This window comes from Centropristis striata, chromosome 2 (genome assembly GCF_030273125.1).
Source record: "Centropristis striata isolate RG_2023a ecotype Rhode Island chromosome 2, C.striata_1.0, whole genome shotgun sequence".
In the NCBI taxonomy this organism is placed as follows: Eukaryota; Metazoa; Chordata; class Actinopteri; order Perciformes; family Serranidae; genus Centropristis; species Centropristis striata.
Window position 1 is genome coordinate 397949 of NC_081518.1, and position 25866 is coordinate 423814.

At 40.5% G+C, this 25866-nt stretch overlaps 1 protein-coding gene across 2 annotated transcripts in view; it reads right to left on the reverse strand.

Annotated features, from left to right (window-relative positions):
* Positions 1-5377: 5377 nt before the first annotated feature.
* The window catches only part of rnf111 (ring finger protein 111), a 54546-nt gene continuing 34057 nt past the window's right edge, over positions 5378-25866 (reverse strand). The window contains exons 5-15 of one of the 2 annotated variants that reach the window (XM_059356088.1): positions 23566-23763; positions 22831-23228; positions 17931-18183; positions 17180-17501; positions 16404-16529; positions 14758-14872; positions 12410-12490; positions 9547-9642; positions 9229-9315; positions 8656-8759; positions 5378-6205 (exon numbers count right to left, since the gene is read on the reverse strand). In XM_059356088.1, coding sequence (XP_059212071.1) covers positions 6088-6205; positions 8656-8759; positions 9229-9315; positions 9547-9642; positions 12410-12490; positions 14758-14872; positions 16404-16529; positions 17180-17501; positions 17931-18183; positions 22831-23228; positions 23566-23763 — 1898 coding nt within the window. In that variant the 3' untranslated portion in view covers positions 5378-6087. The remainder of the gene's footprint in view (positions 6206-8655; positions 8760-9228; positions 9316-9546; positions 9643-12409; positions 12491-14757; positions 14873-16403; positions 16530-17179; positions 17502-17930; positions 18184-22830; positions 23229-23565; positions 23764-25866) is intronic. The other variant, XM_059356096.1, reaches the window with a different exon arrangement.

A 25866-nucleotide genomic window follows, 5' to 3' on the forward strand; every position in this document is an offset into this window, starting at 1 on the left:
TAAAGAGTTTAACTGAAATCCACCTGATTGAGTTTTTGGTGACATTTTGAAATGTTAAATATGTTGACATATTATACTGTCTGTCGCCTTATTGAACACAATAATGTTAAATGATTCCACAAAAAAACTGTAATGAATGTATAATCTTTTTTTTTTTAAACTATCTCAACCAAACGGTTGATTTGATGTTTTATGGTTTATAGTTATTAGATTATCAGTATTAATCTAATGTCATTATAATAAACTTTGTGCTATGAAATCATAACTTCTGATCATTCGTTGCTGTAAATATGAAACAATTAATGTTAATCCATTATAAATATGCTGAAATAATTAATTAAGTATGTAGTTTTTGTCACTTTCTGAGATGATTTCCAAGTAAATATGGTAATTATAAAGAATAAGTAACTGTAAATCATGACGATCACAACTAATTCCATTTTTAACAAAATGACAAATGCTGCTATACTAATAATATTTTTACCATTGTAAGAGAATGAGGTTTGTAATTAAAAAAATAATAGTTTTACTAGATGGATTAAAAAAAAAGGTGTTAAAGGGTTAAACCTCTGTGATCCTTTGAATCATTTTCATCAACCATTAATAAAGGTTCACTTTCATAGAACTGATTGCATTTTTCACTTTCTTCATACAGTTTTATGTGTTTTATATATATTTTTTATATCAGTAATGGTCCTCAGGAGTCTAAAGGACCCCGTAACATCAGAATGGTTTTAGGACGTGTAGGAAATAATTAACAACAACTTTGTTTTCACCTTTTAGGAAACTCACGACCAACACATTGAAGTTTCATTGTCAGATTTTTTTTCATTATTATTTGCCAATTTTAGTCAAAGATACAGTCAAATATATAGTCAAACATTAGAATGAGGCCCAAGTTTGTATATTTCATCACCGCCTGGTCTCTTTTTAAAATGTATTTTAATTATTAATAATTCATTTAATAATTTTTTTTATTGGATTTCAATGTATCTTTTACTTTTATCAGACTGCTGTACCTGTTTTTCTTTAAAAGCAATAAAAAAAGTTGTTCACAAAAAAAAAAAAAAAAAAAAAAAAAAAAATATATATATATATATATATATATATATATATATATTATACAGGATCATCTCTAATATCTGCTCGTCTTCTGGGATTTTTAAAAAAGTTCTGAATTTATTAAATTTAATAGGGAAAAAATAAACTGTCATTGTAAAGCAAACGATCACAGCAAACAGAGGGTTAACAGAAGAAACATTACTAAATAAATAAATAAATGTAGAGAATGTAATTAAATTATTTTAGTGTGAAATTTAATTTGAGTCAATTTATGAGCAAAATTAAATTATTTTTATCATTTCATTTGACTCATTTAGTTGATTGCTGTAGGAAAACAACAGAAAATGTGTTTTATTCACAGCTGTCTGAACGTTATTGTTCTTTAATTTAGTCACGAGCTAAAGAGGCTAAAGAAGCTCCCATTAAATATATATTAACCTACATATTATACTTTAATATTAACCTACATATATACTTTAATATTAAATGGAATAAACAGAACTGACCATCCTCTACATGTGGATTTAAATTATAAATCTTTTTGCCAAATCAATAATAAATTATAACTAAAGTAAAATATATACAAATAGGAAAAGAGAATCTGAAATTGAAGAATAAAACTCAGAAAAGAGAATATTTAATGTTCACCCAGCATCTGTTCATTTACACTGTAAAAAACAACAACAACTGTTGTTTTTATGGTAAAAACCAGCAGAACTTTACCGTAATAAATACGGTGAGACTTTTTATAATATTACGGTAAAATGATATTAACACTGTTGATTTCATGTTTAAGATTGTCATTTTATTCCATATTTTACCGTAAAAAATGTAAAGTTTTTCCATCAAAAGAAACGCTGATCTGCCATATAATTGAGAAGAAAATACTTTATAAATGCTGCATAAATTAAAGATTTTACCATTAAATATTACAGTATATTTCTGTTAGAGATATGGTGTTTAGTACATTTAACAGGGAGAAAAAGTAGTTTTACAAAAAATAAATGCAAAAATGATGCTTGTATATATATTACAGTATATTTTGTTGCAAACACGGTGCCAGAGTATTTTACAGGTTATTTATTAAAAAAACAAAACTGGAAAAATCCTGTTTTGTCTGATATAAACATTTACAGTGTTTCATTGTTACTGAAACTGAATTAACTCATTTATCATTTTACGTCTTTTACTGTCGTGGTTTAACAGTTTTTCACCCTAAAATCTGCAGACATTTTTTTACAGTGTAGAGAACTTATTTTTTATTATTTGAAGCTCAAGATGTGACTTTAATAAATCTTTGAAGTCATATAAACAGATTGTTACGTTGCTTGTTTGTGATTATGGAACTTTGCATCCAGAGCTGCTGCAGGAGTCTTTCTGCTGTTTTTATTGTAGATTTAAACTCTGAAATGATTCAGAGTTTGAAAATAGTTTATAAACTCTAATAACCTTTGAGTCAAAAATGAGCTGCTGTCACTGAAGCCCTAAAATAAAACAGTTTGAATGAATTTAAAACCCCAAAGATGAAGAAATGAGCTGTTATTCACCACAAACTGTGTGAATATTAAGGTTTTCCCTCTTTCAGGACAGAAAAACTGGATTTAATCAGTGAATCACAGCTGACTGATTACAGCAACACACAGCTGCTTTACTGGTTACTAAGGTTTATTTTTATTATTTTTATTGCTAAAGGTAATGTATATAGGTGTAAACATCATATTTTAGCCAGCGTACATACATGATGGTCAAAAACTGCCCCAAGACCAGATCTGTTCCCCGCTGGTGATCAGCTTTCACATCAAAGTTATAATAGTTTTAGATTTTATTTTTATTTTATTTTTAATTTCGTTGTCAATTTTTGTTTACAAATCCAGTTAGTTTTTCGAGTGAGTTTGCTAGTTTTAATTAGTTTTTATTTTTTGGAAAATGCTTAGTTTTAGTTTATTTTTTATTAGTTGTAGTTGTTTTGTAATGATATATGTTGGGTCCAGATTCAATAAGGTCAGATGAAAGATGAAAACGAAGGACGTTTTCACTATAATTTTGTTAGTTTTAGTTTGTTTTGGAACCACAAAATAGTTTCAGTTAGTTATCGCTTTGTTTTTTTTAAACTCCTGTTTTTATTTTTATTTCAGTTAATGAAAATGTTTTTTTAAAATTCTAGTTTTCATTATTTTGTTAGTTTTCGTTAACTATAATAACTTTGTTTCATGTAAATCTGAACAAAGGAGATATTTGACTCTTTCTCATGTTGGAGTCGTTCTAATAAACATCAAAGATCATAAAGTAGATTTATTTCCTGTTAAACACGTTGCATCACTATGACATCACTAGAGCTGCTGTTACCATGGGAACCTTCTGAAGAGGTCTGGTTCTGAATGTGTGTGAAACTGTGACGTGCTGAAAGAAAATGAGCACTTTTTCCCCCAAAAAGTAGAAGAAAAAGTTTATAAATGATGAAGAGATGAAAAAATGTTGTCAGTGACTCAAACATTCACAAAGGACGCCAAGCAAAACGCTCCATTAAGAGTTATCCAAGTTTATTAATATTATTTTTTAAAACTAATATAAATCCCACAGAATATGATCCTGGTGCCTTTAAGTCAATGAATGCATGATACCTGCTTTAATTCTGCATCTCAACACTCCATCAAAAGAACGGCTTCGTTTTCTCGTTTCCTGTTTGTTTTAATAATCATCAGAGTGGAAATACATCAGCCTCAGTGCACGAATATCACTAATATATTCATATTCACCTCATCCTCCTGCTTCTCTTGTGCAAGTCTGCAATGAGTGAGTTAGTTTAACAGTTTAGTGTTTTATTTCTTCTTCCACTCTGCTGCTCCACACACACACCAACGCAACACACACACACACACACACACCAACGCAACACACACTCACTATAATCAGAAGTCAGCTGTTATTTACCTCTGATCTCACACACACACACACACACGCACGCACGGAAACTTAAAGTCAACATTGTAAAAAAGGTGTTTAGTCTAAAAACCAGATCAAACAGTAAATCTGCTGCATGGACAGATAATTTACCTTGACAAGATTTATTAAATTAAGATTATTAAATCTAGAAATAAGCATGTTGAACACTTAAAATAATAAATTAACTCTTAAAACCAGATAAATGATCTAACACTTCTAAATCAGAACCAAATAATTGTCAGTGAGCAAATGTACCCAGAGAGCTACTTTCTCTAACTTTCTCTAACATTAAAATAATATTTAATGTTGTTATTCATTATACAAACAATGCATTACAATGTCAGCAAATTCTATAAATGATAACTGAGAGAATAAAGAATAAATAGTCGGGGAAAAACTAAATAAACATCACAACCGTTCAGTGTCAGTTCATTGGTGACGATTTAAAAATAAAAATGTTTAATACAATTTATAAATCACACTCATCACACTCTTAAATTAAGATTATTAAATCTAGAAATAAGCATGTTGAACACTTAAAATCAGAAATTAACTCTTAAAACCAGATAAATGATCTAACACTTCTAAATCTAACATTTTTTTTATCTTGGTAAGAACCAAATAATCATCAGGTCACTCTGCTCGGGCCAGTTCATCACTGCTGGCAGCTTTACTTTATCTGGTTTAAGAGTTCATTTATTATTTTAAGTGTTCCACATGCTTATTTCTAGATTTAATAATCTTAATTTAATAAATCTTGTCAAGGTAAATTATCTGTCCATGCAGCAAGATCATTTCCCTCAGATTTACTGTTTGATCTGGTTTTAGACACCTTTTTATTTTACTGGCGGTATGAAATAAGATCTCAGGCTGCAGGAACATGTTGAACATGTTGAACACGTCGACCTGAGATCATTTTACAGAAGTTAACGGTCGACCGACCGACTAAAAGTGAAGAAAGACGACTAGCAGGCGTCAAGAATCGCTCAGTGAGACAGAAGAGAAGAAGACGTGACGTTTTTATCTCCTCTAGAAACATCAGATGGTGAGAAGGTGTCAGATGAAGGTGCTGGAGGAGAAACAGGCTGAAACATGAACCAACACACACTAAACCGGATTATTTAGAGCTGAATTTGAATTTATTAACTTGAATCATTGCATTAAAAAACTGAATCTGAATTATAATTTGAAATTGAATTCATTAGTTTGGAACTCTAACTATTATTATTTAATGCAACGATTCAAAGTGAACAATACAAATTCAAATGATGTGATTTAAATTCAGTTTTTTAATGCAATTATTCAAGTTAAACAAGTCAAATCCAGCTGTAACTGATAATAAACGGAGCGTGGTTGATCCAGTGTGTGCTGGTTATATACGACATGTTGCAGCCTGCAGGGGGCGCTGTGGCGGAGTGAAGCATGTGCATCTGGTGGGAGTGAGGTGAACATTTTATTTCCACTCTAGAAATACTGGGTGTGCACTAATACAGCAGCTGATCTCTTAACATAGTTCCTAGTCAGGAATGTCTTGATTTACTTAAAAAACATCTTTCACTAACAATCCACATCTTCTAAACATAAACTAATCAATACAATGATTGGTAAAATGAATCCTGCAATGTTTTTTTGTTTTTTTTAATCAACTGGAGGGTGACATCCTATTCTAGTAAAGCATTAGAGGCATTAGGTTGAAAGAATGCATCTTTACTAGAGCAGCTCTGCTCACCTGTCGTATATGTGCAAAGAAATGCATCGCAAGGAAACATGCAGAGAAACAAAACAGAAAAATGACACTTGAGGAAACAATCAAAAGCTACATAAAAGCTTTATAAATACAATAAAATCTGAAACCCTTAATGGAGAATTCTAGCCGTCGTAGTAATAATATGTGATAGCTGGCACTCTAGGCTCGATGCTTTTTACTCAGGTGGTTTTCTTTTCTTTTCATTTTCTCGTAGTAGAGCTGCGCAGGTAATTCATGCCATCTTTGGTTGACTGCAGTACTGAAGAGAAAATTAATTCATATGATCTCAAAATAATTTTTTCAACAAAAGGAGGGTTGTTAGAAAAAAAACAGCATCAACTCTCAGCAGACAGCTGCGCCTCAATGTCCACTCTGCAGATCGGGCACTTCTTATTGGTGAGGAGCCACTGGTCCACACACAGCTGGTGGAAGAGGTGCATACAAGGTAGACGCCTAGAAACAAGGAGAGACAGAAAGGGTTAAAACTAGAGGTAAACTAGAGTAAAACTAGAGGTGCATACAAGGTAGACGCCTGCAAACAGAGAGACAGAAAGGGTTAAAACTAGAGGTAAACTAGAGGTGCATACAAGGTAGACGCCTGCAGAGAAAACAGAGAGGAAAGGGTTAAAACTAGAGGTAAACTAGAGGTGCATACAAGGTAGACGCCTGCAAACAAGGAGAGGAGAGGGTTAAAATTAGTTAAACTAGAGGTAAACTAGAGGTAAACTAGAGGTGCATACAAGGTAGACGCCTGCAAACAGAGAGACAGAAAGGGTTAAAACTAGAGGTAAACTAGAGGTGCATACAAGGTAGACGCCTGCAAACAAGGAGAGGAAAGAAAGGGTTAAAACTAGAGGTAAAACTAGAGGTAAACTAGAGGTGCATACAAGGTAGACGCCTGCAGAAACAGAGAGACAGAAAGGGTTAAAACTAGAGGTAAACTAGAGGTAAACTAGAGGTGCATACAAGGTAGACGCCTGCAGAAACAAGGAGAGGAAAGGGTTAAAACTAGAGGTAAAATAGAGTTAAACTACAGTTAAACTAGAGGTGCATACATGGTAGATGCCTGGAAACAGAGAGAGGAGAGGGTTAAAACTAGAGTTAAACTAGAGGGTTAGGGTTAACCCTCTGATCATGTTCTTCATATTAATATATATTTGGGGTGATTTCCTTAATTTTGCGGGATCGGCTGATTCTTTTACGTCAAACTGATCTTATCCAGCATCTGATCTCCCTCCATAATAACCCACAGGACAAGCAGTGCTCCATACTTTGTTGCTAAATTTAGCAACTTTTCAGACGCCCTTAGCAACTATTATTCAAGACAGCGACTGGAGACAAATCCAGAGACTCCTTCTTACTCTTCTTAACGAGCCGTGGGGGTCGTTAAGAAGAGCCGCCGTTAGCAGCAGTTAGCTACAGTTAACTCTGTAGCAGTACAGTGTGTATGTGTTAACAGGCTAACAGTTAGCTCTGTAGCAGTACAGTGTGTATGTGTTAACAGGCTAACAGTTAGCTCTGTAGCAGTACAGTGTGTATGTGTTAACAGGCTAACAGTTAGCTCTGTAGCAGTACAGTGTGTATGTGTTAACAGGCTAACAGTTAGCTCTGTAGCAGTACAGTGTGTATGTGTTAACAGGCTAACAGTTAGCTCTGTAGCAGTACAGTGTGTATGTGCTAACAGGCTAACAGTTAGCTATTATTATTATTATTATATACAGTGCAGATTGAGTCGTCACATCTTGGGCTCCTGTTTGAAGTTAAATGTGAATTTCAGCATCAGTCTGTAAGGTTCATGTAGTTTTATTCAGTTTGGGTTTTATTGCTGTACAGCTCAACTTTCCACATGTTCCCAGTGAACACAGCTTATGTTTACTTATTTTTATTTACTTATTTTTTATATTATATATTATATTGACTTATGTTTACTTGTTTACTTATTATGTCAATTGGGAAATTGGTCAAATTCTCCCTGATTGTTGGTTTTAGTTGTGCAGGAAAAAAAATATCAGTATCAGTAATCGGCTAAATGAGTTGTAAAAAAATCAGCATATGGGATAAAAAATCCAATATGGTGCATCGGTTCATTAAAGGTAAATATGACGTGTTAAACAGGGTTGGTACTCTTTACCAGTGGTCAGATTCTAGTATTTTTCAAGGACTTTCCAGGTAAATTTTCAGTCTTTTCCAGTATCTTCACCTGTTGTAAGCTGCATGTTTTAGATGAGTTCTTACACACTAAAAGGGGAGATTTCACTGAACCAAACCAACAGAGATGGTGTTACACTTTCAGGAGGAACGCTCTTCATTCAGATAGATACTCATTATTTTACATTAACATGTGATTATCTATAGTCTAGAGATGGATAGAGTCAGATTGAAGAGAAATACAGGAAGAATTTCAAGCTTTTACAAGCACTTTATCCAAAATCCTTGAAAATCCAACATTTAAATTCAAGCATTTAAGGATTTGAAGCAGCCGTATGAACCTGATTAAAGTAACTAAAGCTGTCAGATCAAAGTGGTCAGAATAAATAAAGTATGTGTTAGAACCCTGGTTCTAGTCTGGTTCTAGTGTGTAAATGCTGACTGAACCACTGAGTCTCAGTCTGCTGACGGTGACTCAGGACCTGTTTTTAAACCAACAGAGGGCAGAAAATCCTCTTTCACTAAAAGCTGAGTGAGTGCCAAAAAGCATCTCCATGAGGCCGGTAATTTTGAGAGTCTCTGGGGCTTCAGGCTGATTACCGTCCCTCCGGGCTTAAAATAATATAGATCTAGAGAGACTGGGGTAAAAGTGCTGCCCGCCCTCCCACATGTCACCTGGAAGGTAATTGAAGTGAGAGAGAGTTAAAGTGTGAGCAGAGACCCAGGAGGATTATTATTTTATTATTATTATTTACCTGACGTCCTCCCCCTCCTCCAGGATTGACAGACAGATGGTACATTTCTCCTCCGTGTCTTCGTCGGCGCCCTCGTCTTCCTCCTGTTTACCGTGCAGCTTCCTCTGTTCAGGGAACATTTAGAGAAACGTGACTATTAACCTGCAGCACCTCAGAACCATTACATGTAATAATAATAATAATAATAATAATAATAATAATAATAATAATAATCCTGTTATTAAACTGCTCAACTGAAACACTGTGGTAACTTTACAAGTACAGTTTCTATCAAATCAAATCAAATAGTGTTTATTATAAGAGGAGGTTAACTATGTTCAGAACAAACATTTCAACAATAACTGAATGAATTTTGCTTTGGGGACAGAGAGAATGGTCATTTTGTCCTGAAAACAGGAAAAACATCTATTGTTTCTATGCTAAACAAAAGAAATGATAATCCAGAGTTTCTATGCTAAACAAAAGAAATGATAATCCAAAGTAAAGTTAGTGTGGAGCCGAATCCCCTGAACTGGTCTAGTCTACATGTGAGCAGAGACATGTTTCCAGATTGAATTGTTTGTTATTTCTCACCGATTCTGGGGTTGCGTGCATATTTTTCCCAATAGACGCCCAAGCTTCAGGGGTTAACTGTTGGTCAATGTCTCTCTCCAACACCTTCTGTATTGGGTGGCAGTGGTACATCACTAGTTTACACACATTTACAATAAAACGCTCCAAGGAAACGTTTCCTCAACAACAGCTGCTGCAGGCTAAAACAGGTTTTACAATGAAATGAGCAACAAAAGACCACTGAGCACTCTGTCCCAGAATCACTGCAACACACACAATATACAAGATACACACTCAGAACTACACACTCAGAACTACACAGAGCTGGAGCCGGCTCACCTTCTTGTACTTGTGCGGGTAGGTGCACCTCTCGATGGTTCCCTGAGAGGCTCCTCGGTTCACCGTGCCCAGCCTCTCCTCCAGGTGCAGCAGGTCCTGCAGGTGAACAGGCATAGAGGGTTAATGAGAGAACCTCAGGGTTCATAACAGGCATAGAGGGTCAATGACAGAACCTCAGGGTTCATAACAGGCATAGAGGGTCAATGACAGAACCTCAGGGTGAACAGGCATAGAGGGTCAATGAGAGAACCTCAGGGTTCATAACAGGCATAGAGGGTCAATGACAGAACCTCAGGGTTAATAACAGGCATAGAGGGTCAATGACAGAACCTCAGGGTGAACAGGCATAGAGGGTCAATGAGAGAACCTCAGGGTTCATAACAGGCATAGAGGGTCAATGACAGAACCTCTGGGTTCATAACAGGCATAGAGGGTCAATGACAGAACCTCAGGGTTCATAACAGGCATAGAGGGTCAATGAGAGAACCTCAGGGTTCATAACAGGCATAGAGGGTCAATGACAGAACCTTAGGGTTCATAACAGGCATAGAGGGTCAATGACAGAACCTCAGGGTTCATAACAGGCATAGAGGGTCAATGACAGAACCTCAGGGTTCAAAACAGGCATAGAGGGTCAATGAGAGAACCTCAGGGTTCATAACAGGCATAGAGGGTCAATGAGAGAACCTCAGGGTTCATAACAGGCATAGAGGGTCAATGAGAGAACCTCAGGGTTCATAACAGGCATAGAGGGTCAATGAGAGAACCTCAGGGTTCATAACAGGCATAGAGGTCAATGAGAGAACCTCAGGGTTCATAACAGGCATAGAGGGTCAATGAGAGAACCTCAGGGTTCATAACAGGCATAGAGGGTCAATGAGAGAACCTCAGGGTTCATAACAGGCATAGAGGGTCAATGACAGAACCTCAGGGTTCATAACAGGCATAGATGGTCAATGACAGAACCTCAGGGTTCAACACAGGCATAGAGGGTCAATGACAGAACCTCAGGGTTCATAACAGGCATAGAGGGTCAATGAGAGAACCTCAGGGTTCATAACAGGCATAGAGGGTCAATGAGAGAACCTCAGGGTTCATAACAGGCATAGAGGGTCAATGACAGAACCTCAGGGTTCATAACAGGCATAGATGGTCAATGACAGAACCTCAGGGTTCAACACAGGCATAGAGGGTCAATGACAGAACCTCAGGGTTCATAACAGGCATAGAGGGTCAATGACAGAACCTCAGGGTTCATAACAGGCATAGAGGGTCAATGACAGAACCTCAGGGTTAACAGGCATAGAGGGTCAATGAGAGAACCTCAGGGTTCATAACAGGCATAGAGGGTCAATGACAGAACCTCAGGGTTAATAACAGGCATAGAGGGTCAATGACAGAACCTCAGGGTGAACAGGCATAGAGGGTCAATGAGAGAACCTCAGGGTTCATAACAGGCATAGAGGGTCAATGACAGAACCTCTGGGTTCATAACAGGCATAGAGGGTCAATGACAGAACCTCAGGGTTCATAACAGGCATAGAGGGTCAATGAGAGAACCTCAGGGTTCATAACAGGCATAGAGGGTCAATGACAGAACCTTAGGGTTCATAACAGGCATAGAGGGTCAATGACAGAACCTCAGGGTTCATAACAGGCATAGAGGGTCAATGACAGAACCTCAGGGTTCAAAACAGGCATAGAGGGTCAATGAGAGAACCTCAGGGTTCATAACAGGCATAGAGGGTCAATGAGAGAACCTCAGGGTTCATAACAGGCATAGAGGGTCAATGAGAGAACCTCAGGGTTCATAACAGGCATAGAGGGTCAATGAGAGAACCTCAGGGTTCATAACAGGCATAGAGGTCAATGAGAGAACCTCAGGGTTCATAACAGGCATAGAGGGTCAATGAGAGAACCTCAGGGTTCATAACAGGCATAGAGGGTCAATGAGAGAACCTCAGGGTTCATAACAGGCATAGAGGGTCAATGACAGAACCTCAGGGTTCATAACAGGCATAGATGGTCAATGACAGAACCTCAGGGTTCAACACAGGCATAGAGGGTCAATGACAGAACCTCAGGGTTCATAACAGGCATAGAGGGTCAATGAGAGAACCTCAGGGTTCATAACAGGCATAGAGGGTCAATGAGAGAACCTCAGGGTTAACAGGCATAGAGGGTCAATGACAGAACCTCAGGGTTCATAACAGGCATAGAGGGTCAATGACAGAACCTCAGGGTTCAAAACAGGCATAGAGGGTCAATGACAGAACCTCAGGGTTCAAAACAGGCATAGAGGGTCAATGACAGAACCTCAGGGTTCATAACAGGCATAGATGGTCAATGACAGAACCTCAGGGTCAAAACAGGCATAGAGGGTCAATGACAGAACCTCAGGGTTAACAGGCATAGAGGGTCAATGACAGAACCTCAGGGTTAACAGGCATAGAGGGTCAATGACAGAACCTCAGGGTTAACAGGCATAGAGGGTCAATGAGAGAACCTCAGGGTTAACAGGCATAGAGGGTCAATGACAGAACCTCAGGGTTAACAGGCATAGAGGGTCAATGAGAGAACCTCAGGGTTAACAGGCATAGAGGGTCAAACCGAGTGGTGGAGCCTCTGCTGACTCCACTATATTATACTTATATTATACTATATTATTATCTGCTGCAGATTGGATTTTGAATACAGATAATCTCTAATATGTATCTCATCAAAACAGTATAAGACAATAATGAGTCATGCAGTGATGAGTTGAGCTACTTTATAAAGTTAATATTGATGATGGCAGTTATAGATGAAACAGTAATAGAGGGTTTTTTTTGATGAAGTGTAAAATAAAACCAGTTTCAGTCACCTCATAAGTTCTCCCGAAGCCGGTCATCCTAGAGGAGATGTAGCGGATGTGAGGGTAGGTCACTTCAGATATGCCAGTGTGCTGTAAACAAACAAACAAACAACAACAACAAGTCTGAGAAAACACTTTGTCACCATAGTCTCAGCAGGTCACTCTGATGATGGATCACCTCACAAACACGAGGAAAAAAGTAGAAAAATTAGGTGTATTTTGCTTAAAAATATAAAAATTATCTGCCAATAGAACAATAAAATTAGTCTTGTCAAGACTTTCAAAACAAGTAAAAATATCTAATCTAATGAACCACAAATACCTTAGAATTAGTGTATTCTAACTGATAACTAATAACTGAAACATTTAAAATTCTTTATTGAGCATGGTAGTGTTTTGAAAGTAAAAAAAGATTCAAAATCACATTTTATGTTGGACTAAAGGACTAAAAAAGACACACAATTAAAAAATGACAAAAAAGACACAAAATGACAAAAAAAAATACACAAAAAGACACAAAATGACCAACAAAAGACAAAAGTGGTGTATACAGGATGAAAAGGATTAAAAAATGGACAAACTAGCCCCAGACTCCACCTGACAAAGAAGACACAAATATTAACTATCCTATTATGTTAAATTGGTGTTTTTTCCAATGTAAATTATTATTTGGTGGCTCTAATAAGTCTCAAATGTTAAAATATGTGATTTTCCAATGTAATCTGGTGGTTCTAACAACTCTTTTAAAGTTAAACCTTCAAAATAAGACAAACATAGTTACACATATACTCACATTGTTCATTCAGTGAATCACTTTTTTGTATCACTACTCTTCTAATGCACAAGGTCATTTTAGACCCATGTGTGTAAACTTGATGTAATAATACAAAAACAATTTTTCTTCACAAAGTATGAAAGGAAAAATGGATATAATGATCTGTTGGAATAAAAAAAAAGATATTCAAACACACAGCAGCATTAATAACATGGAGATGACTGAGGGTCATTTAGACCATGTTGGTCATTAGAAGGTGTTTATATGTTGAACATTAAAGGGTTAATCCTGTTTAAGCTGATGCTGCTAGATAATTTATTTAAAGCGAGTTAGAGAAGCTTCTGGATGTTCACATGTAATGATGAAGGTCATCGTTGTATATAAATTAAAACTAATGAACTCCTCCAAGACTTCATCTACATTCACTCACATATTCTCTGGTTCTACTTCTCTGCACCGTAACTCTGAACGCTGCAAAGAGCGTTAACACGCTGAAAGCATTTTAAAACGTGACTTTATGTGCATACACTGCAAAAAGTCTGCTCTTAAAAACAAGGAAAAAAATAGAAAAATGAGGTGTATTTTGCTTAAAAATATCTAAATTATCTGCCAATGGAACAAGAAAACTAGTCTTGTCAAGACTTTCCAAAACCAGTAGAAATATCTAATCTCAATGAAGCCACAAATACCTTAGAATTAGTGTATTCTGACTGATAACAAGTGACTTTGAATTAATAATCAGTAAATGCTAGAGCCATCATCTTGACATAATGATATGATAGGCATTATATTTATAGAAACCAGAAAAGTCACTCTAAAAACTAGTCAACTTTTCTTCAGACAGATACAAAGATTTTTATCTGGATGTAGAATATTTCTCTTAAAATTCTTGAAATAAGACAAAAGCCGTGAAATCTTTATATCAAACAAGTGAAACAGTCTAAAATAAAAACTGCTGACTAAGAAGAACTATCTGATCAGACATTAATAAGCAGATATCCCCTTGATCTAAAATATTAATCTGACTCTTGAGTTTCTGCAGTGTGGGAGCTGTGGAGGAGACGACTGATGTTCACATGTTTGAGGGAGATCAAGTTTTAATAAAAGCAGCAACATGTCGACTCCATCAGCTCTAGAAGAGTCTCCAGGCTGCTGCAGGAACTGGTGAGTGTGCACATGAAACGCCTGATGAGCTTCTATTAATTGCTAATGATTAATTCATGAGGTTCACCAAACCATGCTAGAAATTACTGATGTTGTAAATAAAAGGCCAATACCATTAATATGAGCCACACTTCATATAAAGAGATTCTCTTCATATTAAAGAGATTCTCTTCATATTAAGAGATTCTCTTCATATTAAGAGATTCTCTTCATATAAAGAGATTCTCTTCATATAAAGAGATTCTCTTCATATAAAGAGATTCTCTTCATATAAAGAGATTCTCTTCATATTAAGAGATTCTCTTCATATAAAGAGATTCTCTTCATATAAAGAGATTCACTATATTTAAAGAGATTCTCTTCCTATAGAGATATTCTGTGTGATGAATGCTGATTCAGCAGTATTTGGGTCTCTCACCATGAAGGGGATGGGGAAGTGGTGCAGTCTGGGTGGAGGGTGGTAGTGGGGCAGAGAGTGGAGGTGTCCTGACGGGTACGGAGCCACGGTGACCCCCGCCTCGATGCCCAGCTCCCTGGAGACAACAACAACAACAACAACAATCAGTCAGCGTTCCATCAGAAACCAAGGAACCGTAGAACCATAGAACCGTGTTCCTGTTCCACATGTGTAATATCGGATTAGTGGAACATTAAAGTGAAACCAGCTGACAAAACTCATCATCTCTTATTTATCAAACGGAACATAGACATTATTTTTTTTAAAGAACTTGGTTAGTTTTCGTTAACTATAATAACGTTGTTAACTATATTAAAGTTGTTAACTATAATAACGTTGTTAACTATAATAAGGTTGTTAACTATATTAACGTTGTTAACTATAATAACGTCGTTAACTATAATAACGTCGTTAACTATAATAACGTTGTTAACTATAATACGTCGTTAACTATAATAACGTCGTTAACTATATTAACGTCGTTAACTATAATAACGTCGTTAACTATAATAACGTTGTTAACTATAATACGTCGTTAACTATAATAACGTCGTTAACTATAATAACGTTGTTAACTATCATAACGTCGTTAACTATAATAACGTCGTTAACTATAATAACGTCGTTAACTATAATAACGTTGTTAACTATCATAACGTCGTTAACTATAATAACGTCGTTAACTATAATAACGTTGTTAACTATAATACATCGTTAACTATAATAACGTCGTTAACTATAATAACGTCATTAACTATAATAACGTCGTTAACTATATTAACGTTGTTAACTATCATAACGTTGTTAACTATAATACGTCGTTAACTATAATAACGTCGTTAACTATATTAAAGTTGTTAACTATAATAACGTTGTTAACTATAATAAGGTTGTTAACTATATTAACGTTGTTAACTATAATAACGTCGTTAACTATAATAACGTCGTTAACTATAATAACGTTGTTAACTATAATACGTCGTTAACTATAATAACGTCGTTAACTATAATAACGTCGTTAACTATAATAACGTCGTTAACTATAATAACGTTGTTAACTATAATACGTCGTTAACTATAATAACGTCGTTAACTATAATAACGTTGTTAACTATCATAACGTCGTTAACTATAATAACGTCGTTAACTATAATAACGTCGTTAACTATAATAACGTTGTTAACTATCATAACGTCGTTAACTATAATAACGTCGTTAACTATAATAACGTTGTTAACTATAATACGTCGTTAACTATAATAACGTCGTTAACTATAATAACGTCATTAACTATAATAACGTCGTTAACTATATTAACGTTGTTAACTATCATAACGTCGTTAACTATAATAACGTCGTTAACTATAATAACGTTGTTAACTATAATAACGTTGTTAACTATAATAACGTCGTTAACTATATTAACGTCGTCAACTATAATAACGTCGTTAACTATAATAACGTTGGTCTGGACTTCAGGCTGACTCAGATTTACGTATGGAGCTGAGATCAGACTGATCTGATCCTCTCCTCAGACTGATACATGTAGAAATGATCCTACAGACACTACGCTGCTCTGATATTGTTATTGATGAATGATAACTGACCAGGCGGTCCTCTGCTCCGGCTGGCGGGGGTGTGAGGACATGGTCTGGGGGACGTGGATGTGGTGTCCGTGTCCATAGTTGGGGTGCATCCTGTGGGGGTGGGGAGGGGGGCGCTCGTGGGCTCGTCTGCAGGAGAGAAACACAGTAAACGTCTACAGCAGGGGTTCCCAAAGTGTGGTGGTGGACCTCTGGGGGGGCACTAGCTGCCTCTAGGGGGTCCGTGAGATGAAAAATGTAATGGCGGTCTGATAATTACACAATTACATTTTTTTCCCAACACACAATAAAGACGTGTAAATAAACAATGGCCGGGACTTTAACGCGTTAATTAAGATTAATTAATTACACAAAAATTAACACGTTAAAAAATTGAAGCATTTTAATGACACTTATTTTTGCAGCGCGGAACGTTTCTCACTGGATGAGTTTCAGGAGGAGCGATTATACTGGAGCACCAACTAGCGTTGATGAGTTGAGACAACAACAAACCACAGTGAACATGAAGGAAGAAGCTGATGAGACCTTTGGTTGGCCCCGTGGATGATGGGACATTTAGTTACTAAAAACCAACGGATGGAAGCGTCCATAAGAGCATGGTTGTGTTGCTAGGCAACAAGGAATTCACATATCACCATAGCAGCACATCCAGCCTCAAGTATCACCTCAATGCTAAACATATAGCAGCTAGCGGCTAGTGTGCTAGCTAGCGTGCAGCTAGCGGCTAGTGTGCTAGCTAGCGTGGATTGTGTTTTACTGTGTTTTATTCTAGTCCTCACGTGGGGTGCTGCATCATGCGGCGCCGCTGGACCTCCATCCTCTGCAGCATCTCGTGCTGGTGGAGCCGCTGCACCGAGGCCCCCAGGGCCGGCAGGTGGTGGTTGAGGCTCTGGTGGTCCGCCGGCAGGTGCTGGGGCAGGGGGTGAGGGGGGGGCGCCGGGGGCACGGCAGGGTGGGAGGGCAGCGGGGGGTGAAAGGTCACCGTGTGAGGAATCACATAGTCGGCCTGAGGGGGGGGCTGGGGGGGCAGCTGGGGGTTCCCATGAGAGTGGGGGCAGGCGGAGGAGGGCTGGTGGTGCAGGGAGCGAGCTAGAGACCCGTCTGGGGCAATGAGAGACAGAAAGATAATAATAATAATAATAACAGGTCAGACATGATAACAGGAAACTAGAGCTGCAACAGTTATTAGATTAATGGAACAATCATCAATTATTAAATTAATCGTCAACTATTTGATATGTGAAAACTGTTTCCACTCTACAAACCTCCTAACCTCCAAAACTACATTCACTAAAGTCAAATATCGAGCTGGAGGTGGGTTAGGGTTAGTTTACTGAAGTATCTTCATAGTGTTCTCTCTGAACTTTTCTTTTCATTGTAAATGAGCTTATGGCTGATTTTAGAGGTTTTACAGGTGTTTTTACAGCCGTTTGAGGCCTGAATGTGTTAAAGAGGTTGTTTAGAGGATGTTTCCTGGTTAATAACATAGAATAATATATATTATATAATAAATGAAGGTGTGTAACTCACAGGAGGGGTGCATGTAGTGCCTGCAGGGCTGGGGCTGGCTCTGGGCCTGGGGCTGGGCCACCATGGACGAGCTGAAGGAGTCCACCACGGCCGGCTGGCTGGGCCCCGCTGTGGCCCCGGACACGAAGGCCGGGGGCCGCGAGGTGGAGCCCGGGCAGCAGGGGTCAAAGGCCGAGGTGCTGCCATGGAAACTAGCCCCGCTGTTAGCAGCGCTGCGCACACTGCTGCTGCTCAGGTCCACCGGCAGAGTTTGCTGAGGAGAGAAGGAGGAGACGTTAGAGGAGCAGAGAGACGAACGGCCTGAATAATAAACCTTCATCCACATTCAGGTCAGACTGTTAGAATGAAACTCTTTTCACTGGCTGCACTGAAGAAACACACCTCTCAAACACAAGGAAACAGTACAAAATCAGGTGTATTTAGCTTAAAAATAGCTAAATTATCTGCCAATGGAACAAGAACATTAGTCTTGTCAAGACTTTCCAAAACCAGTAAAAATATTTAATTTCAATGAAGCCACAAATTCCTTAGAATTAGTGTATTCTAACTAATAACAAGTGACTTTTTTCTATGTTCACATTTGAAACATTTAAAATTCTTTATTGAGCATGATAGTGTTTTGAAAGCAAAAACGATTCAAAATCACATTTTATGTTGGACTAAAGGACTAAAAAAGACACAAAATGACTACATCTCTTTGTATTGTGTTTCTATTTATTTATTGTTGTGCAGCACTTTGGAAACCTTGTGTTTGATCAAATTGTGCTCTATAAATAAAGTGGAGTGGATGGTTTATAGTTATGGTAAATGGGTAAATGGGGTGCACTTATATATCTCTTTTATCCAAAGCGCTATACACTACACACTACGCTCATTCACCCATTCACACACACATTCATACTGGTGTTAGAGGCTACCAGGGCACACTGCTGCCTCCTGCCACCAGCAGGAATTCAATCACACACTGATAAAAGAGTCAAATTAAGCCGCAGGCTCCACTCCTGGTGGTGCCCTTCCGTCAATTCCTTTAAGTTTCAGCTCCTTCAAGAATCGCCACCTTATCGTGGTGGAGGGGTTTGTGTGCTCCAGTGATCCTGGGAGCTGTGTTGTAGGGAGCAATGGCTCCTGGTAGGGTCTCCCATGGCAAAGCGGTCCCAGGGAAGGGGCCACACTAAGAGCGATTCAAAAGACCTCTATGAAGCGGACAATGAGAGATCAGCGCACCTCGCCCGGCACGGGTAAACCGGGGCCCCTCCTGGAGCCAGACCCGGGAGGGGAGCACGCAGGCAAGCGTCTGGTAGCCGGGCTTTTGTCCATGGGGCCCGGCCGGGCTCAGCCCGAAGCTACATGGATCCGCCGACCTGTGGGCCCACCCCCTGCAGAGTAGGGCATAGGGGTCGGGTGCAGTGGGAGTCGGGCAGCAGGCGAAGGCGGGTACCTGGGTGTGCTGACCCCTGGCTCCAGCGGCTCTGGGGACGTGTAACGTCACCTCGCTGGTGGGGAAGGAGCCCGAGCTTGTGCGGGAGGTGGAGCGTTACCAGCTAGAAATAGTTGGGCTCACCTCCACACATAGCCTGGGCTCTGGAACCAAACTCCTGGAGAGAGGCTGGACTCTCTCCTTTTCCGGAGTTGCCCAGGGTGAGAGGCACCGGACGGGTGTGGGGAAACTCACAAGCCCCCGGCTGAGCGCCGCTGTGTTGGAGTTTTCCCCGAGGAACGAGAGGGTCGCCTCCTTGCGGCTGCAAGTCGCGAGGAGAAGGTCTCTGACTGTTGTCTGTGCCTATGCACCGAACAGCAGTTCAGAGTACCCGGCCTTCTTGGAGTCTCTGGGTGGTGTCCTGGAAGGGGTACCGCCTGGAGACTCTATAGTTCTTCTGGGAGACTTCAACGCTCACGTGGGCAACGATGATGGTACCTGGAGGGGGGTGATTGGGAGGAACGGCCTGCCTGATCTGAACCCGAGCGGTGTTTTGTTATTGGAGTTCTGTGCTAGTCATGGATTATCCATAACAAACACCATGTTCGAACATAGAGTTGGTCATAAGTGTACCTGGTACCAGAGCACTCTAGGCCAAAGATCGATGATCGATTTCATTATCGTATCGTCAGATCTGCGGCCGCATGTTCTGGACACTCGGGTGAAGAGAGGAGCAGAGCTGTCAACTGATCACCACCTGGTGGTGAGTTGGATCAAGTGGCAGGGGAGGATGCTGGACAGACCTGGCAAACCCAAACGTGTAGTGAGGGTGAACTGGGAACGTCTAGCGGAGGCCCCTGTCTGCAGGGTCTTCAACTCACACCTCCGGAAGAATTTCTCCAACATCCCAGGTGAGGCTGGGGACATGGAGTCTGAATGGGCCATGTTCAACATGTTCAAAGCCTCAATTGTTGATGCGGCTGGTAGGAGCTGTGGCCTGAAGGCCGTCGGTGCTTGTCGTGGCGGCAACCCAAGAACCTGCTGGTGGACACCAGCGGTGAGGGAGGCCTTCAAGCTGAAGAAGGAGGCCTTTCGGTCTTGGCTGGCTGAGGGGTCTCTGGAAGCAGCAGACGGGTACTGTTCAGCCAGAAGGGCTGCAGCTGCGGCAGTCGCTGAAGCAAAAACTCGGGTATGGGAGGAATTCGGGGAGGCCATGGAGGAGGACTTTCGGTCGGCCTCAAAGAGGTTCTGGAAAACCGTCGGGCGTCTCAGGAAGGGAAAGCAGGGCTTGGCCCAAGCTGTCCTCAGCGGGGGCGGAGACCTGCTGACCCGATCTGTGGATGTCGTCGGACGGTGGAAAGTACACTTTGAGGAACTCCTTAATCCAGCCAACACGTCCTCTGTAGAGGAGGCAGAGTCTGAAGACTCAGGGGAAGACTCACCAGTATCCCTGGCAGAGGTCGCCGAGGTAGTCAAAAAGCTACCCGGCGGCAAGGCGCCAGGGTTGGATGAGATTCACCCTGAGATGCTGAAGGCTCTGGACACTGTTGGGCTGTCATGGTTGACACGCCTCTTCAGTGTCGCGTGGAGGTCTAGGACAGTGCCAGTGGAGTGGCAGACTGGGGTGGTGGTTCCCATTTTCAAAAAGGGGGACCGGAGGGTGTGTTCCAATTACCGTGGAATCACACTCCTCAGCCTCCCCGGAAAGTCTACTCCAGGGTGCTGGAAAGGAGGCTCCGGCCGATTGTCGAACCTCGGATTCAGGAGGAACAATGCGGCTTCCGTCCTGGCCGTGGAACAACGGACCAGCTCTTTACCCTTGCGAGACTTCTGGAGGGGTCATGGGAGTTTGCCCATCCAGTCTACATGTGTTTTGTGGACTTGGAGAAGGCCTATGACCGTGTCCCTCGGGGAGTCTTGTGGGGGGTACTGCGGGAAATTTGGGGCACCGGGCTCGTTGCTACGAGCTATCCGGTCCCTATATAACCAAAGTGAGAGCTGTGTCCACATACTCGGCACAACGTCAAACACGTTCCCAGTGGGTGTTGGCCTCCGCCAGGGTTGCCCCTTGTCTCCGATTCTGTTTGTGGTTTTCATGGACAGGATCTCAAGGCGCAGCCGGGGGGAGGAAGGGATTCTGTTTGGTGAACTAAGAATTGCATCTCTGCTTTTTGCAGATGATGTGGTTCTTTTGGCTTCATCAAGCCGGGACCTCAAGCACTCACTGGGGCGGTTTGCAGCCGAGTGCGAAGCGGTTGGGATGAGAGTTAGCACCTCCAAGTCTGAGGCCATGGTTCTCTGCAGGAAAACGGTGGACTGCCCCCTCTGGGTGGAGAGAGGTACTGCCTCCTCTGGGTGGAGAGAGGTACTGCCTCCTCTGGGTGGGGAGAGGTACTGCCCCCTCTGGGTGGAGACAGGTACTGCCTCCTCTGGGTGGAGAAAGGTACTGACCCCTCTGGGTGGAGAGAGGTACTGCCTCAAGAGAAGGAGTTCAAGCATCTTGGGGTCTTGTTCAGCAGTGAGGGTAGAACGGAGCGTTAGATGGACAGGCAGTTTGGTGCAGCGTCAGCAGTGATGCAGGCGTTGTACCGGACCGTCGTGGTGAAGAAGGAGCTGAGCCTGAAGGCAAAGCTCTCGATTTACCGGTCCATCTACGTTCCAACCCTCACCTATGGTCATGAACTTTGGGTAGTGACCGAAAGAGCAAGATCTAGGATACAAGCGGCTGAAATGAGCTTCCTCCGTAGGGTGGCTGGGCTCGGCCTTAGAGATAGGGTGAGGAGCTCAGACATCCGGAGGGAGCTCGGAGTAGAGTCGCTGCTCCTTCGCGTCGAAAGGAGTCAGCTGAGGTGGTTTGGGCATCTGGTAAGGATCCTCCCGGGCGCCTCCCGTTAGAGGAGTTCCAGGTCCAACTGGTAGGAGGCCCCGGGGAAGACCCAGAACACGGTGGAGGGATTATATCTCTCTCCTGAGCTGGGAACGCCTCGGGGTCCAGGAGGAGCTGGACGTTGTGGCTGGGAGAGGGACGCCTGGAATGCCCTGCTTAGCCTGCTACCCCCGCGACCCGGCCCCGGATAAGTGGAAGAAAATGGATGGATGGACTGATGAAAGCAGCATCAGGAGCAATCTGGGGTTCAGTATCTTGCTCAAGGATACTTCGACATGTAGGCTGCCATGGTCGGGGATCGAACCACCAACCCTCCGGTTACTGGACGAAGGCAGGAAGTGACCAAAGTTGTTATAGTTAACTCAACTAAAACTAAGCATTTTCCAAAAAATAAAAAATAAAAATAAAAATAAATAAAAAACCTAAAAACTCATTAAAACTAACTGGATTTGAAAACAATAAATCACGACAGCTCTAGTTATGGTGACAGGCCTAGCTGCAGCATGCTGATAGTTATGGCTGCAGCATGGTGTCAGTGATTGACAGGCAGCAGGGCGTACCTGGTGGTGGTAGTGGGCGGGGTTACTGCTGCTTACCTGGTCGTGGTAGTGGGCGGGGTTACTGCTGCTGCTACTGTTGCTGCTGCTGCTGACTCCGGCGCAGGACGCCGGCAGGGCGCTGGGCCGCTCCACGGGGCAGCTCGCCTCCTGGAACGGCAGGTTGGCGGCCTGCGGCGGTGACGGGTGATGGACGTGGTGCAGGAAGTGGTGAGTGATGCTGTGGCCGTGGGCGTGGCCGTGCTGAGCGCCGCCGCTCTGCTGAGACGAGGACGCCTGCAGGCAGCTGGAGTGGGCGTGGCTCAGGGTCAGGTGGCCGGGGGAGGGGCCTCCACACGGAGAGTGCTGCTGGCAGCAGGAGGGCAGTCTGGGCATGGCGGCGCCACCGCCACCACCGGCGTCTCCGGGTGGACCCGACAGACCTGCTCTGCTGTCATCTGGTTATTAGAGGAGATAGTAAAAACAGGAAGGGACCAAAGTTATTATAGTTAAAGAAAACTAACCAAATAACCAAAACTAGAACTGGAAAAACATTTTCGTTAACTAAAATTAAAATTAAAATGAGAGTTTTTAGAAAAACAATAACTAACTGAAACTGTATTTTCTGGTTCCAAAACTAACTAAAATTGTAGTGAAAATGTCCTTCGTTTTCGTCTTTGTCAACTTTTTTCATCCGTAAACCTTTTTGGTTGATATGAAATCTATTTCATCTATCTGGTTTTATGACTTAATGAACTTATTGGGGCTGAGATTCCCCGTGTCCCGGCGTCTTACCCTCGGTGGCGGTGCGCCCGGAGCCTCCCGGGGCCCTCTGGGGGTGCAGACCTTCAGGTATTGATCCTGGGCAGCTGGAGGAAGGACCCGGGGCATCATTGATCTCTGAGGTAGAGGCATGATGGGAAGATGAAGACGAGGACGACCTGACGGTCTGAGGGTGAACGCTGCCAGAGGTTGTTGGCACAACGGAGAGATCTGAGAAGAGAAACCAGACATGTGAGCAGAGCTGCAACAATTATCCTATTAATGGAACAATAATCGATTATTAAATTAAATTAGACAATAAGTCCAAATTCTCTGATTTCAGCTTCTTCAATGTGAATATTTCTGGTGTCTTTGTTCCTTTATGACAATAAACTGAATATCTCTTTGGTTTGTGGACAAAACAAGAGATTTGAAGACGTCATCTTGTGGTTTGGGAACACGTTAGCTGCAGACCTACATGTGATAATTAGTAAGAAAAGGAGGATTCATTATAATCTGCAAGTATCACCTCACCAGAGTCTGACGCATTAAAACCGTTGAGAACTCAACATCTTGACACGTGACAACGTGAGCTTTAAGTTATCTCAGGAAAAAACATTACATTTATAAATATTTTAGTTTTTTTAATGATATTATATTTAATTTAATTTTATCTTACCTTACTTTATTTTTTATTTATTTGATCTAATTAATATCTAAGCTGTCTCCAGTGTTTCCTCAGTTTGAGCTTTGTTTATAATGGAATGGAGAGTATTTGCTTGTTTCTATATTATTATTATTATTATTATTATTTTCTCCTTTTTTATGTGAAGCACTTTGTGTTACATTTCTCTTGTATGAAGTGTTGTACAAATAAAGTCTGATTGATTGACTGATGTCTCACAAATCAACTATTAATGAGATTTCTTGTTAATGTGACATTTAGACGTGTGAGAACCTTAAATCCAAATGTTCCTCTGGACTAATAACCAGCGTGGACTGGTCCTTACTGGTCCTTATTGGTCTTTAGAGGTTTAACATCGGAGGAGGAGAGCAGACCTCATTAGCATTCAGTGTGTGCACTAAATCTGCTTTTCATATTCACAAATTAATTTCCTCTCTTTCTCCTAAGAAATGCAAATACTCTAATACTGCGTGCTCCAACATTTAACTATTGGAGATGGGCGGAGGGCCGATAATGGCCTGAGGAGGAGAAGGAGCCCTCTTTTACAGAAAATGAAGTAAAACAGGGTTAATGTTGATGTGAAGAACAAACTCTACATTCTGATTACTGATGCACACCAGAGTTAACATTTAAACCAGTTTTACTTTGGTACTAAGATATCTGGATGAAAAACTCTTGTTAGAACATTTGTAAAAACCATATATAAAGATATATCCACATCACATTAAGGACTACATATCATAACACAGCACAAGAATTGTACTTTTCTGGTTTTAGACCACCTTGTTTATTTTAATTTCTTGTTCATTTTAATGTCTTGTTCAACTAAAGGTTCAAATATAATGATAACAACAAAAATATCTGATAAGAGTTTAATGTAAGAGCTGATATCTAGACATTTAACATGGTTTTCTTGGTAATGATTGTGGTTATTATCAATAAGACCATGGAAAATGTCTCGATATCAGCTCTAACATTAAACTTTTTTGGTTGTTCTCATTATATTTGTCCAAACTAATTAACCTTTAGTTGAACCAGACATTAAAATGAACAAGAAATTAAAGAAAGAACATGGTCTAATCATTTTTTCCATGATTGTATCTGCAGCAGGAGACACAACAACGTATGGAGACGTCACCTGATGACATGATGAGACCTGCGGTGGAACTATGGATTATTATAATATATATATATAAGGAGAAACAGCTGTAGGGAACCTGGAAGGGTCATCCCCAACCCCATATGTGCTTTATATGGATGCACCCCTGAAATCCGTGGCCTTAAAGGCAAAGCTGGGGCAGTCACAGCATTCACTTCCCTGATTGCAAGACGGCTCATTCTCCTCTCTTGGAAGAAAGACACTCCTCCTAGAATGCACTTTCTTACACTTGAGAAGATCAGATATACCATAAAAGGCTCCTTGCAAAAGTTTGAGAGGACTTGGACCCCCTTTCTAGAGTAATATAAGAGCTTACAAGTTCCGTTAAATGAGGACTAGGATACCAGTACTGAAGTGAGATCTTTTATTTTATTTGTTTATTTTATTTTATTTTGTTGTGAACATATATGTATGTATATATATATATATATATATATATATATATATATGTGCATATGTAAGATACCCGGGTTTTTTATTTATTTATTTA